We start from the raw sequence: 16,210 nt of genomic DNA on the forward strand, positions 1-16,210 counted from the left end.
GGGAGGCGGAGGTTGCACTAAACACCATTAAACCGGAGTACCTCCGCGAGATTCGTGCCTACACGACCCCACCGCAGATGGTCAAGCGTGTGCTGGAGGCCGTGCTTGTCGTCATGGGCGAAAAGAGGGCAGATGAGTGGGACGTTATCAAGCACCACATTCGTCGTGACGACTTTCTCGCTGGTGTGAAGGCCTTTGAAACCCGCCGCATCACAGAGGAGGCGCGCCTGACGGTGTGTGCAATGTTGCAGGAGGAGGATTTTACATACGAGGCAGCGCGGCGTGCATCCAAGGCAGCTGGTCCGCTGCTACAGTGGGTGCAGGCGCAAGTAAATTATGCGGCGATATTAGCCGCCATAGGACCACTAAGAAACCGGATTGATCATCTTAGCAAGGTCCACGGTGCCAAACGTGCCCAGCTTCAGCGCACCGAGGTGGAGATTGCGACCATGGAGGCATCGCTGTTGCAGCTCAAGAAGGGATATCAGGAGGTGACAGAGGAGATTGCGGCAATCAAAAACACGATGAACGGAGTTGCCGCGCGCTGTGAACGGGCCACAACACTGCTGCGGCAATTGTTTGACGAACGTGGGCGCTGGGAAACCGAAGCGATGGGTTTTGACTCCGAAGTGCGTACAATTTTAGGGGACTGTATCCTTGCTGCCGCATCGCTGGCATACTTTGGCTACTTTGACGAGCATGCGCGGCAGTCTTTGCTCTTTCCCCGCTGGCGTCAGTGCCTGCAGCAGCTGCAAATCCCTTTTCGTGAAGATTTTCGCAGTGTTGTGGAATACCTTGTGACACCGCAGGAGCGGCTTTCATGGGAGCAGTGTGGGCTGCTCAAGGATCATCTTTGTGTGGAGAATGCAATGATCCTTAGTCGTTGCCAGCGTTACCCGCTTCTTATTGACCCAAATGGTGTTGCGGTGACGTTTCTTTTGCAGCGGTACTCGAAGGACAAAATAAACACGACAAGCTTTAGCAAGACGGGATACCTGAAACATTTGGACATGGCGGTGCGCTTTGGTTACCCCATTCTTATGCAGGATGCAGAATTTATTGATCCAGCACTTAGCCCTCTCATCAATCAAGAAATACATCGCGTCAGGGGCCATGCATTGACGCGGTTGGGGGCACAAGACGTGGAAATTGCGGCGGCATTTCGCCTTTTTCTCGTGACGCGTGACTCACACTATCAGCCATCTCCCGGTATGGCCGGACAGGTGTGCCTCATCAACTTCACCGTGACACAGTCATCGCTGCAGTCGCAGTGCCGAAGTCGTCTAATGCTACATGAACACTCTGAACTGGATGTTCGTCGGACGAACATTTTGCGTGCGCAGGGGGAGTACCAGCTGAGGCTGCGGGTGTTGGAGCAGGAGCTGCTTACCTCCATTGCACACTGCGAAGGGAGTCTGCTAGAGAACGACGCCCTGACCGTCGCACTGGAGCGTTTGAAAGGAGAAACCGAGTCGCTTAAAGCCGGCATTGCGGAGAGCGAAGCATCAATGCAAGCCATCACGGAGGTCGAGGCGCAGTACCAACCGCTCGCGGAGGTAGTGGCAAAAATGTACTTTTCCTTGCGTCGTTTCTCACGGTTGCACTGGTTGTATCAGTTCAATGTGGACTTTGTTTTTCGTCTTCTTGCGGACGCTTTGGCAGCACTCCCTGCACGTTCTACGGATGTCAGTAGGGTTGATGAGCGAGAAGATGATGCAGCACGTCTGCAGGTGCTAACACGCCACGTTTTTAACCTTGCTCACCAACGGGTGCGACGCGGGATGTTTGTGCAGGACCATCTTGTACTTGCCATCCTACTTGGTAAACTGCGTAGTGGGATTGATGACCGCGTGGGACGCCAAATCACCGTGGAGGAATGGGGCTGGTTTGAAGATGTCTTGCACAACCCTGCAAAGGACGAACGCGACATGACTGCCTTCGCGGGTGGCAGGGACGTTGCGTCGCATACGGTACCAGTCATTCTACGCGAGTGCGGTGTGTGTGCGTCCTCTTCGGAGTTAGCCCTTGCGGCATTGTTGCAACGGCCACTGTTTGCCGAGCTGCGGGCGTCTTTGTTGAATCCGCGGCACGCGGAGGCATGGCGGAGGTACTTTGAGGCCGCCGCACCGTACACCGAGGAAATGCCGGCGTTTAACATCAGTGAATACAACCGTGCCGGCCGTCGCGATCATCGGGAGTACACCCGTCGTGCATTCACCGCTGCCCTCTTGCTATTTTACACACGCCGGGATGCATTTGCGCCAGCCGTTCAGGAATTTCTTCGTCGCTTTTTTGGCGGGGATCCGGACGAAAAAAAAGATGAGAAGATCAACGACAGTTCCTTTTTTACAGCGGAGGCACCTGATCTTGCCGTTGTGCAGGCAGAACTCTCCGACAGCACACCACTCATTCTAGTTGCAAACGCCGGCAGCGATCCGACGTTGACGTTGGAGGCGTTGGCCCGGACGTTGGATGTGCCGCTGCGGGTCGCTGTGATGGGCAGTTCCACCGGACTGGACATGGCGGGGCGTTATCTGAAAGACGCTATGGTAGAAGGAACATGGGTGCTTTTGAAGAATATTCACCTCGCACGGGCATACGCCGATGTTGTGGAAAAATGGCTGCATCGAGAACGGTCGGAGGGACGATTGCACCGTAACTTTCGTCTCGTTCTCTCAATTGAGGCCGCCCCAGGCATTCCTGGCAGCAGTTTTGCTACGAGTAGAAATAATAGTAATAACAGCCGTACGAAACATCTTGATGAGTCGCTGGTGGAGCTTCCTGTGAGCCTTGTAGAGGCATCTGTGGTGCTAGTGTACGAGCCTCCGCCTGGGATGAAGTCATCTTTGTTGCAGACAGTGGGAGCGTTAAAGCCACACTCCAGTTTCGCGAAGCAGCCTGTAGACATTCAGCGCATTTACCTTGCCGCGGCCTGGTTGCATGCGGTAGTTATGGAACGGCTACTGTACATTCCTATGGGGTGGAGTACGCAGTATGAGTTTAATGACACCGAGTTTTGGCGTATTTTACAGACCGTGGACAGTTGGGTGGGAATTACTAGTAGAAGCAGTGGTATGGACGGCAAAAAAGGGATTGACCGCGCCAGTGTCCCATGGCCAGCACTGCAAACAATTATTGGGACAACATTATACGGCGGTAAAATCAGCAACGAGTTCGATCAGCTGCTTCTTGACTTCTTATGTTCACAGCTCATGAGCGCGGCTGTTTTCGATGATGATCGCTTTTTTGCCTTAACGGAGGACGATGAAATCAACTCCCGTCTCAGATGTCGTTCGATCGAATCGCTGCAGGATGTGCAAGAGTGGGTGCGAGCGCTGCCGGATGCACAGACGCCGTTGTGGGCGCGCCTTCCTGCCAGTGCTTCACGCGTCATGTCGGCGCAGCACGCAGTCGCGACGATTGAGCGTCTGGCGATTGTGAGGCTCATCGAGGAGGGGGACAATGACGGCACAAATACCGACAATGAGGAGGAACATTTTGTGCAGCAGGCCGCACCACGCAGCATTGGGGAGACGCGCTGGGGGCAGAAAATTCAACGTTTCTGCAAAATGTGGCGTCACTCGCTCAACGCACTTGGGTGCATGAGACCGCAAAGAACTACCGTGACAACTTCATTTTCTGCAACTGCAGCAGTGGAGACCACGTCAAGCAATAATACTAGCCTGGAGCCTACGGTAATAGCCATACAGCGGGAGTACACCTTTGCGCTGGAACGCCTAGGTGAAATTCTTGACGATCTTGAAGCGCTGGAAGATATCTGTGCTGGATCACGGAACCCAACAGCGACACAGCGTGTCTTAATAGACCATGTGCTGATGGACCAGGTGCCACCACGCTGGGCCCGCTCCTACCACACATTTCCAACGACAGCCGACCAGTGGATTTCTGACTTCCGGAACCGCGTTGCGCAGGCCCAATTCATGCATGAGGCTGTGGAAAACAAGACACTTGGTAAAAAATGTCTCTCGCTTGGTCTTCTTTTCTGGCCTGGGGCGTTTCTTACGGCGACAAAGCAGCAGGCGGCACGTCGACAACATCGCTCGCTTGAACAGCTGCAGCTGCGGCTGGAACTTATGTCGGAGGAAGCGGCGCAAATCCACGCTGCAAACAACATTGAAGAGTCTCACACGTGGCACATTGTCGGCCTGACACTTTTTTCCGCCCGCCTTGAAGCGAAATGTGGCACGTGTGAACTTCTCCCTGCCACATCCGGTACCTCCTCCACACCTGTCGGCGCTTTGCTCTCCTGGGAGCCGATCCCGGCGGCCACAGCGGTTGAAGTTTTGTTGCCTGTGTCGAAGACGTCCCTGTTGATGCGATTGCTGTCACAAAACCCGACGAGTAGATGCTTCGCGACACCGTTTTACGTGAACCCTCGACGAGATTCGATGCTTGAGGTGGTGGAACTCACAGTGGACCCCGTCCATTCGCCGATGCGGGCGTGGTACGAGCGCGGTGTCTGTCTCGTCGCCTGGTCCGAGGCGGAACGTTGAATGCAGCCAACTTGAGAGGACCCCTCGTGTGGGACGAGGCCCGCGCCATCAAAAAGCCAAAGAAGAAGAAAAAAGAAGGTAGAAAAGCAAAGTAGAATAAGATAGTAGTTTAGGAGGGTGAGTACGCAGCGCCTGTTTTCAGCTGCATGCACGCATATGCGTACATGGGATAAAAAGAAAAGGGGAGAAGAAACACTTTTGGATGGGTAAATAGGCGTTTGCCTCTCTCCTTTTTTTACACTAAAGTGGTGGTAGCAAGGAATAAGTTAGAAGGAAGTGAGCAGCATAAAAGCTAGTCAGCATCGAATAAACAAGCTGCTGGTTGACGAAAAAAATGTCAAATATGGACGGCAGCACCTTCTCGCTCACAATTGTGGGGAGCGGTTGCTCCACCGGCGTACCTGTGATTGGGCATCTCTCAGGCAACTGCGCGTGTGCCGTGGCGATGCGGGATGCGGAGGGGCCAAACAGGCGCAACAACGTCAGCCTACTCATTACGGTCCCATCGCCTCATGGCAGCAGCAACGGTGACGATCGTGGCGTGAGACGTGTTCTTATCGACTGCGGCAAGACATTTCGCGACGCGTACTTCCGCGTGCTTGCAAAGCACCAAGTGCAGACTGTTGACGCCCTGCTCCTCACACACGATCACGTCGACGCCGTGGGTGGCTTGGACGACATGCGCGACCTGCAGCGAATGTCGCTAGATGGCCACAATAACTGGTTTGTCGAGCAGTACATTCCGACTTATGCCTCGGCAAAGACGATGAATGCGCTGCGGTGTCAATTTGGGTACATACACCGCAACAGCCGCGTGATGGGGCCCGCGCCACGGACCGCGGAGGAGCATGAGTCGATCATGCAGCATTTTGCCGAAGAGCGCGAGCGGGCGGGTCTGACAAACAAAATTGGGACACGCCGCTCCACCGCCCTCGAGCTGTTTACATTGCCGGACGACACGCCGACGCCATTTTGCATCCCCGCGCTTGGTGCCGACTTCAAGTTCCATGCCGTACCGGTGGAGCACGGCGCGGGGTACGTGGCTCTTGGTTTTGTGTTTGGTCGTGGCGTTGCGTTTCGCAGTGCCGGTGCCACTGGCGCCATCGTGGCAAACCACAGCTGTGTCGTGTACCTCTCCGATGTGAGCACTGTGCCCGCGGCCGCCATGATGTTCCTGCAGGATCTTGTCAAGATCGACGTGCTTATTGTTGATCTTTTGCATGGACCCGGTTATCGGTACGAAACGCACTACTGCATGGATGATGTGATAAAGCTTGTGGCGTCTCTTCAGCCGACTTGCACGTATACGATTGGCATGTATTGCGATGTGGAGCATGAGCGAGGTAATCAGCAGCTACGAGAACGACTGGAAGAACTGCGATGCAGCGGCAAATGCGGCAGCAATGTTCTTTCTGTAGAGCTGGGGTTTGATGGGCTTCATATCCTGTTGCCGCTATGAGATGGTTTTTTATTGTTTTTTTATTGTTTTTTTTTTCTTTTTTGCGAGGGCAGTTGAGGAAGGAGCAGGTGATTGCATTTCATTTTGTAATATTCCTTACGTGACTGTGCGTTTTTGCGCTTTAATGCGTCGCCGCACATGATGTGAGCATTTCTGCATTTGTTTGCTTCCTTCATACCCGTGGGTGTGAAGATGTATTGGTGAATGACACCATCATGCAGCCAGAGGATGTCTTGGCTTATTCCTGAGGCCCGGAGTCGCCTATCAGTCTTTTTTGTGTGTGTTTTTGTGTGGGTGAGGAGCGGTTGCTCCACCGGCGTACCTGTGATTGGGCATCTCTCAGGCAACTGCGCGTGTGCCGTGGCGATGCGGGATGCGGAGGGGCCAAACAGGCGCAACAACGTCAGCCTCCTCATTACGGTCCCATCGCCTCATGGCAGCAGCAACGGTGACGGTTTTTTTTTTTTTGGTTTTTTTTTTTCTTCTCTTACCAGTCGTAGTAACTACACCTCCAATGTGCAGCTCTGGTAAGCGTACGATGGAATTCAGCAGCAAGGATAACCTTACTCCGCGGGCAGCCATGTAAATGGCTCCAACAAACAGTGACGGTCGTGGCGTGAGACGTGTTCTTATCGACTGCGGCAAGACATTTCGCGACGCGTACTTCCGCGTGCTTGCAAAGCACCAAGTGCAGACTGTTGACGCCCTGCTCCTCACACACGATCACGCCGACGCCATTTTGCATCCCCGCGCTTGGTGCCGACTTCAAGTTCCATGCCGTACCGGTGGAGCACGGCGCGGGGTACGTGGCTCTTGGTTTTGTGTTTGGTCGTGGCGTTGCGTTTCGCAGTGCCGGTGCCACTGGCGCCATCGTCGCAAACCACAGCTGTGTCGTGTACCTCTCCGATGTGAGCACTGTGCCCGCGGCCGCCATGATGTTCCTGCAGGATCCTGTCAAGATCGACTTGCTTATCGTTGACCTTTTGCATGGAACCGTGGGAATTAGCATAAAACTATGCTTCTTTTACGATGGAATTTGTCGCGTTACATGAAGCTTCTGCCTCCACTTTGCACATCTGGTGTGGGTGTCCAATTTATGACGGAACATAATGCGGAGAATGCAGATGGACGTGAGGCGGTAGGTAAAGATGCTGTGTGATGCGAAAACAATTTTAGAATGTGTGGCGTTGAGCTGCGATGGGCAACGGCTTTGTAATGGACTAAAGAACAAGGGGTGTATGGGGTACAGTGTGCCTGCATCTTTATCCTTTCCGTGTATATATATATATATATATATATATATAGGAATTTTATCTATTGCTTCTTAAATCGTAAGTACACGATGATGTTGTTTGTTTGTTGGATGTGCTTGTGTCCCTTTCTTTTTTTTTTTTTTTTTCCTTTATCATTCCCTACCCCCCTGTATACATTTATTGTTTGTAGTTGGTTTGCTTGTTCTGGACGCTACGCAAATGGCGTCAGTGTTCTACATCCTAGACAGCAAGGGTGCCCCGCTCATCTGCCGCTCGTACCGTGGCGACATTCAGCAGAACCCGCCGGAGGTATTTCAACGCCGTGTTCTGGACGAAGAGGAGTTTCGTGTTACACCTGTGTTTGAGGAACAAGGCCATACGTATTGTTTTATTCGCGTGAATGATGTCTTCTTTTTGATGGTTAGTAAGATCAATATATGTCCTCTACAGCAGATTGCTTTCATGCATGCATGCACTAAGGTGTTTGAAGGATACTTTACACGTGTCTCTGAAGAGACCGTTGTGGATAACTTCGTTATTGTATATGAGCTTCTGGATGAGATCTGTGACTTTGGCCTACCACAGTACACGGAGGCGAAGGTATTGAAGGAATATATCACACAAGAAGGCCTTATCTCGTATTTAATGCCGGAAGAGAAATTAACTGTGAAGGCCCTGCCAGCAGCGGTGACGGGTGTGGGTGGGGGAACACCGTGGCGTATGCCGGGGAAGTACAAATACCGCAGAAACGAGGTGTTTTTAGACGTGGTGGAAAGCGTCAGCCTTCTCGCGTCGCCGGAGGGGGAAACGCTCTCCAGCGAAGTTGTGGGCCAACTGAAGATGCGGGTTCGACTCTCCGGCATGCCCACGCTGAAGCTCGGCCTGAACGACAAGGCTGTGCTTGGAATGACACGGCGACAAGGGCGACTGATCGAAATGGCCGACGTGAAGTTCCATCAGTGTGTACGCCTCGATCAGTTTGAGAGCGACCGCATCATCACCTTCATCCCACCCGATGGTGAGTTTGACCTCATGACATACCGCACAAGCAAGAAGATCACCCCACTTGTGCATGTGGACTGTGCATGTGTCAGCATGAGTTCGACGCAGGTGGAAATGCACATCACAGCCCGCACAACATTTCGGCGCAACACGACGGCAGACTTTATTGACATTCTCATTCCCATCCCAGGCGATGCGGATAAACCGGAGGCGAAATGTTCTCTGGGGAAACTCCGCTACGCGCCAGAGTCGAGTGTACTCATCTGGAGCCTACGTAACACTGGCGGGGGAAAGCAGTTCAGCTGCCTGTGCAAATTTCATCTGCCGTCAGTACGCAGCAGCGATCCAAAGGCTCTTCAGAAGGCGCCCATCCAAGTGAAGTTTGAGATTCCGTTCCTCACCGCCTCCGGCTTCCAGGTGCGCTACCTGAAGGTGATGGAAAGGTCCAACTACGAGGCGCTGCCGTGGGTCCGGTACGTCACACAAAGCGGGGACTATCAGATAAGAACATATTGAATGAGGAAAAAGGGAAGAAGTGCAAGCCATTTTGACTGACGGCCATTCACATACACGCTTACATACATATGACGACACCGATAGAGAGAGAGAGAGAGAGATTAAAAAAAAAAAAAAAAGTAAAATATCTCGTTCATTGCAAGGAAGGATGGAATTCAAAAGGAAGAAGAGAGGGAGAAAAATTTATGTTATTTTTTTTACTGCTATTATTGGTTGTTGTTGTTGTTGTTTTAGTGTGTTCCGGAGAATAGTGGGACGGTGGCAGCTGCACACACATGTACACATACATACATGTACTGGTGTCTGTTTATTTATAGGATGATCCCGACTCTCTGAATTATTTCTCTTTTGGGTGTACGTGTGTGTGTGTGTGTGTGTATTGTTGCTGTTTCTTTTTTTTTTTTTTTTTATCTACTCGCCTACGTGTGAATTGAGCATATCATCATAAAATGTTGCCTGTCCATATCCCACATATACATGTGTATGGATATGAAGAGGCGACGTTGTGCAGGCGGGAAATTTGTGGAAATTAAAAATAAAAGTGGTTTTACTTTTTACACTTTATTTTCTACTTTTTACCTTTTTTTTCTTCTTGGTGTTGTCTTTTATATATATATATATTTTTCTTTTCCTTCAACGAGGACTGGGAGAGGTATGAGCGGCACGTCCGATGAGGAGGAAGATGCCGAAAGGTCACCGCCAATTCGACCGATCACCATGACGCCGCTCCATTCGGACTTATGGCCCACGGTGCCACGGAGCGCGAGGAGAACTCTATTCGGCGATACCGAAAGCAGCAGCAGCAGCAGCAGTGGTGGTGGTGGTGGTGGTGTTACGCGTCCCATCATGGCCGTGGTGGATACAGACAACAGCACCGTTGATTTGTCTGAGCCATCGCCCCCTCACGTGGAGGCGGAAGGAGCGGAAGAAGAGGCGGAGGTGGAGACGCACAGACGCGTTCCATGGGGAGCCTCTGACGACGGAAAAAGAGTGCCGTCGACCGCTGCCACAATGTCGCAGTGGGAACAGCGGTACAAGACTCTGCTTCCGTTAAACTGGGGAAGGCAGTTGGAGGTTATTGTCATGTTGGCCAGAGACACCGTTGACGGCTGCCTTGTCACCACACGGCGCTACCGATATTGCTGCGAGACCGATGCGTCACCGGCGGAATTTCTGGAAAGCGGGGATAAGTCGTGTATTCCCTTTACAGCGGCATGGAAACGACGCATTTATGGCCTGCTGAGTCTCCGTCATGCAAATGTGAGCCCGGTAACAGACGTGCTTATCGACGAGGAACGGCAGGAGTTGTTGCTCGTGCACCCATATGTGGACGGCATGCAGCCACTAGTCTCTGCCCTTCAACGCCATCCTCACATGATACATCGTGAACTGACCCCGTCCATGCTCATGCGCATTTTGCAGGAGGTAGTTGACGGTTTGCTCTTTTTGCACCAACACGGTGTTGTGCATGGCGCATTATCACCATGGACTGTTCTCCTTGACGCAGAAGGCCATGCGTCGGTGACGGGGTTTGCGGTTTCAGAGGTGCGGCCATGCCCACGCGGCGTTGTTCCCGCTGGAGGCGCAACGCACCCATTTTACATAGCGCCGGAAGCCAAACATCCGTCGTTTCGCTGGCGCCATGTCACAGTGGCCGGTGACGCCTTTGCCGTTGGTGCCCTCACATTTGCAATGACGTGGGAGAGGCAAGACGCGGTGTACGTTGCCCTTCGACACTCTATGGTGGGGGTGATGCACGGCGATCCCAAACAACGGATGAGCCTCCATGAACTCGCGCTGCTGGTTTCAGAGCTCGCGTCACAGAACACACTGAACGAGACGGCCTCCCGGGAGTTGGGAGGGCGGCGGTTGTCAGCATCCACCGCCGGGGACCCGGCATTGTTGCCAAGAGGGAACGAGCATCGAAGTCCATCGTTACCCTCTGCAGCTTCCGTGGTGGGAATTTTGCAACGAGACCCCTCTCCCGTGCTCTACCGCGTGACGGGGCTTGAGAAATGGAAAAGAACAACAAACACAACAGCCGCCACAGAGAGGCGGATTACACAGAGAAAACGAAGTCATCATAGCCCGGCCCGTCAGGTTTTACACCGATGGCGCGTTGTTTCTACAGCCGTGCTTTTCTGCGTTATCGTTGTTCGCATGAGCAGAGAACGTCGGCAGGCCCTGGCGGCACGGTTGTTCGCACCTGCACGAAAGTTACAGCTGAAAAAATTGCGGTTCACTCATTCCAATGCATCCCCTTTTGCGTCGGTGCTGTCGACACCGCGCCCACGGAAACCCACGACAGTTGAGAAGCGTCGATCCGCCCGAGGCGGCAGTAAGGACAAGTGAAAAAGGGGGGAAATGAAACAACGGTGCTTGCCTTTTTACGGTTCCGTCGCAATGAAATCTACTCTGTAGTTCGGGTCGGAGGTGTGTGACTGCGTGGATCCATTGGGACCTCCATGTTGTTTGTATTTGTCAGTCTCTCTTCATTGTTTACACCGTGGCGGTCTCTGAAGGAAGACCTCATGGCAGAGTCCATTGGACACCTATAAACGACAGAAGTCTCTGCTCTTGAGATGGCATGAGGCGGCGGGGGAAAATGTGTGAATAAAACACATGATTTCTCTGCTATAAACATATTTTTTATTAATTGTCATCACAGTGAGAATTACCCGGTTTATTTTGTTTGTTTGTTTCTTTTCCTTTTTCTTTTTTATCTTTCACTGCTGCGTCTGCTGCATGTCTTTTTTTTTGTGTGCGTGTGTTTTTGTTTGTTTCCTCTTGTCACAGGAGTACACATAATGTGTACGTACGTACATGTGCACATACAAGAAAATTTAATCTTCAGCGTTGTGGGATTATGAGTTTTTTATTCCCTAAAAATTTACGCAGCTGTGATTTTATGTTGTGTATCATTATTTACGCCATTTTTCTTTTTTCTATTGTGTGTGTGTGTGTGTTTATTAGTCGGTCTTTATATTTATTGATGGCGCGTGTCGGCACCACCGCTGCCGCTGTTGCCCGCTGCACACGACGCATTCGCGCCCCGCTGGATCACCTCATCATGAGTCCGTCTGACCCCGATCAAGTCGTGACGGCGATACGTACGACGGATGCCGCCATTGTCACATGGTACATGCCGCTGGCGGAACTTCAGCGTGTCCTGCATCGGCGCTATGAGGCGGAGCAGTTCGGCGAGCTGACAAGTCCGTCCACAACCTCGGTGTCCTCCTCGACGGGGCAACAGTCGCCAAACGATGGCACGGCGGATGCGTCCGATGGTGCTGGTGGTGGGACTGTCCCGCTTGGTTTTTTGACGCTTGTGGCGGGGAGGAATTACCCGCTGAAGCAGACATGGCTGGAGCGTTGCTTTGACCCCGCGCCGCATCCAACGCTGAGCCTTCGCGTCGCCGTGATGGACCGCATTCACTGGCAGCGCACCGCATGGATGGCAAATTCCATCTGCAGGAGCATCTGTTGGGGGAGGCTCCCACAGAAAATTTTTTCCGTCAACCTCGATTGGAAGAATGACGTTTGCATAGATGCCACCTTTGACGCCGCCGCGGACCGCTACACCGCGCCCTACGAACTACGCGTACCCGGCCTTGGCTTCCACCTGACGCTGCAGGACACGGGAACAACACTCCTTGACCCGACATCACGGATAGTGGACGGGTTCCTTGACAATGAGAGTGCACTGCACCGTCTGTCGCTTGCCCGCGAGGTCAACATGCAGGGCCTCGGTGGGTCTGTTTACCGACAGATGCTCTGGAGCACCCCTTCACTGCCCAACAACGCAGAAGTCGTGCGTTTTGACCCTGGTACACTCTTCAAACGGTGTTTTGGCGTAGACCCTCCCGTGGCGAAGCCGGTGGCGGCGTGGTTGGTGCAGGAGGTGGAGAAGACGCTACTGTACAGAATGGAGGGCGAGGTGGAAGACGAAAACGATCCCAACAGTGCCACGACGTATGGCGATCGCTCCCTCACCGAGCGTGTGCAGAAGAAGGCGATGAACCGATACAACGGCTTCCGTGATGAGGTGCGTGGAAAGGTTTACAGCGATTTAGACGGGAGGGAGCTGCCACGGTAAATGAAACGAGAGAGGGAAAATGGCCAAGTAAAGTAAACAGCAAATAATGAAATGTATACATATATATATATATATACGAATGCCGCCCAAATTGCTGTTGCTGTTGTCGTTGTCGGTGGTGGTGGTATTTTGTTTGGATTGTGGTTTTTTTTCCCTGTACTGTCACTTACAAACCAGAAGGGAGAAGAAGGGTACATTTACTTGTTTGTTCACCCCCCGTTACCCTCCACATATGACGACGTACCGCAAGCAAATTGTGGGGAAGTATGAATTAGGGAAGGTCCTTGCATCCGGTTACTTTGACTGTCGAACGCGTCTCTGCACGCACATTGTGACAGGGGCGCAGTACGTGGTGCGCATCTACAACAAGAGTGTGTTGGCCGAGGCGCAGTGGATGTGGGACCGCACCCGGGATGCCATCAATGTCATGCGCACGCTGCCCAAACACGAGAATCTCATTGAGACGGTTGAATGTTTTGAGACTCAGACCTCTCTGTATATTCTCATGCAGCTGTTCGCCCCGCTGCAGGTGACGAAGCTATACACTAGTGAAACGGCCTCCGGGCATCGTGTTATGATTCCCATTCAGCAAACCAAACATTACTACGCCCAGGTGGTCCGCGGGCTACTTCACATGCATGAACACAATGTCGTGCATCTTGGACTTGCCCCGGATCATGTGATGGTGAACGATCGGGATCAGGTGAAGATTGGGTACCTTGTCTCCTGCGCATACTTCCCAAAAGGGGAAATGTGTCATGATATTCGCGGAACGACACACACAGTTGCACCGGAAGTGCTGCGGAATGAAGGATATGACCCCTACCTTGCCGATGCGTGGTCCATGGGAGTGTTGTTGTATTTCATGCTGCACCACGGCCGATACCCGCACGATGGTGCCAACACAACGAAGAATATTATGTACAACCGCATCCGTCCTCCCGATCCCACCCTCTCCCCAGACGCGAGGGACCTCCTGGCACGGCTCTTGCATCCCACACCCTCGCGGCGCATGCGTGTTGAGAACATAATGTCACACCCCTTTTTTGCCGCAAATCAGAGCGACACGGACAATGCAGAGGGGCGTGGTGCTGGACGCTTCGTGGTGTCATCACCGGAGACGTATTGCACGCTTGACCTTGCCACGGGCGAGGACACTGTAAACATACAAATTCCATATGGTCTGAGTCGACAGGAGGAGGCCGCATATATTATTCAACACACATACCGTGCATACCGTTCCCGCAAATGGCAACAACTTTCTCAGAGGAAATCATCCGTGGCAAAAGACCCGGCAGCGCCGCGACACAACAAAATCGGTCGTCGGCCGTCTTTTATGTCAGGGGTCGCAAATCCGTTATTGTCAGAGCCCCCAGAAGTGGAGGATGTGAAGGGGTTTGTGAGCCACCGCACAGATAGGCGACAAAGTCGAGGAGGTGCGATTGCTGCCCCTCCCGATATGCCACGTTTTGATGACGCAAGTGTGGGAAGTGGATCGGCAAGCGAAATCATACGGGATGTGAATGACTCTGTGGCTTTTGTTTTGGAAAACACGGTGGCGGTCCCGTCGTCCGCCGCCACACCGGCATTGGAGAACGCGGTGAAATCTAAATATTCGCCCTCTTATTCACGCACCCACAACAGCACTTTGAGCAGCATCACATCCCCCAGAAGAGGGGACGCTGGACGCACGAAGACGGCATCGTTTGCCCCCCGTTTAGAACACGACGCACGTACCGATGAAAAAAACGTGGAGAACGTCGTGTCCCTCATGTCAAACATCAAAATTGATGCGACACGCCCGTGTCCACTGTGCCATCGACTTCCGATGCAGCGGCTGGCGGGACGCGAGCCGTACGCGAACACACCGTTTGTCTACCAAAAAGGGGAGTGTATCCCGAGGGTTTTGGATTGAAATGTCATCTTTCTGAAGGTGGAAAAGAGAGAGAGGGAGAGGGTGGGTGGGTGGGTGGCAGCAGTGGCGGTGTTGGTGTGACGGTCCTTTTTGTTGTTTATTGGTTTCCTGTTTGTTTGTTTTGCCAATTGCCAAATGTACAGATGTGAAACAAGAAGGAAGAGGTTCATGGTTGCTGGAAATGGATTTGAAAAAAGGGGAACACGCTGCAAAGGGGTGAAGGAACAATAAGAAGAAAAAGAAGAAGAAATGCCCGTCCATTGATGCCCGTGCAATTTATTGCCCCTATAAAATAAATAAATAAATATAATTTATTTTATATATGCGTGTATACATGTATATTTTCACATATTAGGTGCCTATGAAACTGGAAGATGCCAATACACAATCTCTTTTTTGTTGTTGTTGTGTGTGTGTGTGTGGATGAGGCTTCTGAACCCATTCTCTCTCGCCCCCACATGTGCAGAGTGGACTGCCCCATTTCCTCTTGGAGCCGTCACGCGCCCATGCATGCATCCCCCCGTCCCCTCCCTCCCTTCTCAATGTATGGAATCACGACTTTTTTACCGCGGTTATATTTGATGGGACGAAGAGACACACAGACAGACAGTAAAATATATATATATATCTAGGGAAAGGAAGACAGAAGGAGTGCGTTGAAACAATCACAAAAAAAGGGAAGGAATGGACGTGACAAATATCGCCAAAGAAGACACGCCAGCTGAACTGCCGCCTACTTTCCTCTTTGGATATGGATCCATCATGTGGAAGCAGGATTTCGCGTACACCCGCAGCTACCCGTCTTGCATCTCCGGCTACAGGCGTGTTTTCTACCAAGGTAGCACGGACCACCGCGGGACACCTGGTAAACCCGGGCGTGTGGTGACACTTCTGCCAAGCGATGCGCCTGACTCATGGGTGGCGGGCATTGCGTATGAACTGCCGTCGGACCCTACTGCGCTGGCGGCGATTCTCGCCCAGCTTGACCACCGCGAGCGTGGTGGGTATCGGCGCGTGGAGGTGGTGTTAAATGACCTGCACACACGGGAGCCACTCGCACTGCCGCAAGGAGCCTTGTGCCTGTGTTACATGGCGACGGAGGAAAACAGTGAGTATTTGGGGGCCGCGACGGAGGAGAATATTGCGGCGCAGATATTGGAGAGCTCGGGGGATAGCGGGCCAAACTCGGAGTATCTTTTTAATCTTGCCGCAGAGCTGCGGAAAATACAGGCGGTCGACGAGCACGTTTTCTCCATTGAAGCAGCAGCGCGAAGAATACTGGAAGTTAGCGGAGAACAGGAAAATTAACGACTTAGATGTGTTCTATGCATATCCCTCTAACTTTCTATCGACCTGCTTCTTTTGCTTTATTTTCTTTCCTTTTTTTTTGTTTTTGTTTTTTTTTTTGAGTACTGGCACTGCCGTATATATCGCTCTTTGATGTGATGTTATTGG

General features: G+C 52.3%; 7 protein-coding genes across 7 annotated transcripts, besides 15 other annotated features; all 7 read left to right on the forward strand.

Annotated features, from left to right (window-relative positions):
- Tc00.1047053511821.10 (dynein heavy chain, cytosolic, putative) lies at positions 1 to 4,514 on the forward strand (the record flags this gene model as incomplete). Its single annotated transcript, XM_811639.1, has 1 exon — positions 1 to 4,514. A coding segment is annotated over one exon (4,514 nt), but the record flags the coding sequence as incomplete, so codon positions are not given.
- Positions 1 to 16,210: part of a sequence feature (heterozygous, non-Esmeraldo-like haplotype) that runs on past the window's edge.
- Tc00.1047053511821.20 (hypothetical protein, conserved) lies at positions 4,849 to 5,973 on the forward strand (the record flags this gene model as incomplete). The annotated part of the gene is made up of 1 exon (XM_811640.1): positions 4,849 to 5,973. The coding sequence occupies one exon, from the start codon at positions 4,849 to 4,851 to the stop codon at positions 5,971 to 5,973; it is 1,125 nt and encodes a 374-aa protein (XP_816733.1).
- Positions 5,979 to 6,016: a microsatellite.
- Positions 6,429 to 6,462: a microsatellite.
- Positions 6,429 to 6,555: a mobile genetic element.
- Positions 7,250 to 7,277: a microsatellite.
- On the forward strand, positions 7,446 to 8,744 carry Tc00.1047053511821.30 (mu-adaptin 1, putative; the record flags this gene model as incomplete). The annotated part of the gene is made up of 1 exon (XM_811641.1): positions 7,446 to 8,744. The coding sequence occupies one exon, from the start codon at positions 7,446 to 7,448 to the stop codon at positions 8,742 to 8,744; it is 1,299 nt and encodes a 432-aa protein (XP_816734.1).
- Positions 8,845 to 8,872: a sequence feature (AT_rich).
- Positions 8,931 to 8,974: a microsatellite.
- Positions 9,097 to 9,122: a microsatellite.
- On the forward strand, positions 9,222 to 11,096 carry Tc00.1047053511821.40 (hypothetical protein, conserved; the record flags this gene model as incomplete). Its single annotated transcript, XM_811642.1, has 1 exon — positions 9,222 to 11,096. The coding sequence occupies one exon, from the start codon at positions 9,222 to 9,224 to the stop codon at positions 11,094 to 11,096; it is 1,875 nt and encodes a 624-aa protein (XP_816735.1).
- Positions 9,348 to 9,369: a sequence feature (AT_rich).
- Positions 9,537 to 9,556: a microsatellite.
- Positions 9,556 to 9,576: a microsatellite.
- Positions 11,432 to 11,527: a microsatellite.
- Tc00.1047053511821.50 (hypothetical protein, conserved) lies at positions 11,611 to 12,840 on the forward strand (the record flags this gene model as incomplete). The annotated part of the gene is made up of 1 exon (XM_811643.1): positions 11,611 to 12,840. The coding sequence occupies one exon, from the start codon at positions 11,611 to 11,613 to the stop codon at positions 12,838 to 12,840; it is 1,230 nt and encodes a 409-aa protein (XP_816736.1).
- On the forward strand, positions 12,887 to 14,755 carry Tc00.1047053511821.60 (protein kinase, putative; the record flags this gene model as incomplete). The annotated part of the gene is made up of 1 exon (XM_811644.1): positions 12,887 to 14,755. One exon carries the CDS (start codon positions 12,887 to 12,889, stop codon positions 14,753 to 14,755), a length of 1,869 nt encoding a protein of 622 aa, XP_816737.1.
- Positions 12,892 to 12,916: a microsatellite.
- Positions 15,042 to 15,079: a sequence feature (AT_rich).
- Tc00.1047053511821.70 (hypothetical protein, conserved) lies at positions 15,440 to 16,063 on the forward strand (the record flags this gene model as incomplete). Its single annotated transcript, XM_811645.1, has 1 exon — positions 15,440 to 16,063. One exon carries the CDS (start codon positions 15,440 to 15,442, stop codon positions 16,061 to 16,063), a length of 624 nt encoding a protein of 207 aa, XP_816738.1.
- Positions 16,113 to 16,162: a sequence feature (T-rich).

The sequence above is a fragment of the Trypanosoma cruzi genome, genomic scaffold (genome assembly GCF_000209065.1).
Source record: "Trypanosoma cruzi strain CL Brener 1047053517171 genomic scaffold, whole genome shotgun sequence".
Classification (NCBI taxonomy): Eukaryota; Euglenozoa; class Kinetoplastea; order Trypanosomatida; family Trypanosomatidae; genus Trypanosoma; species Trypanosoma cruzi.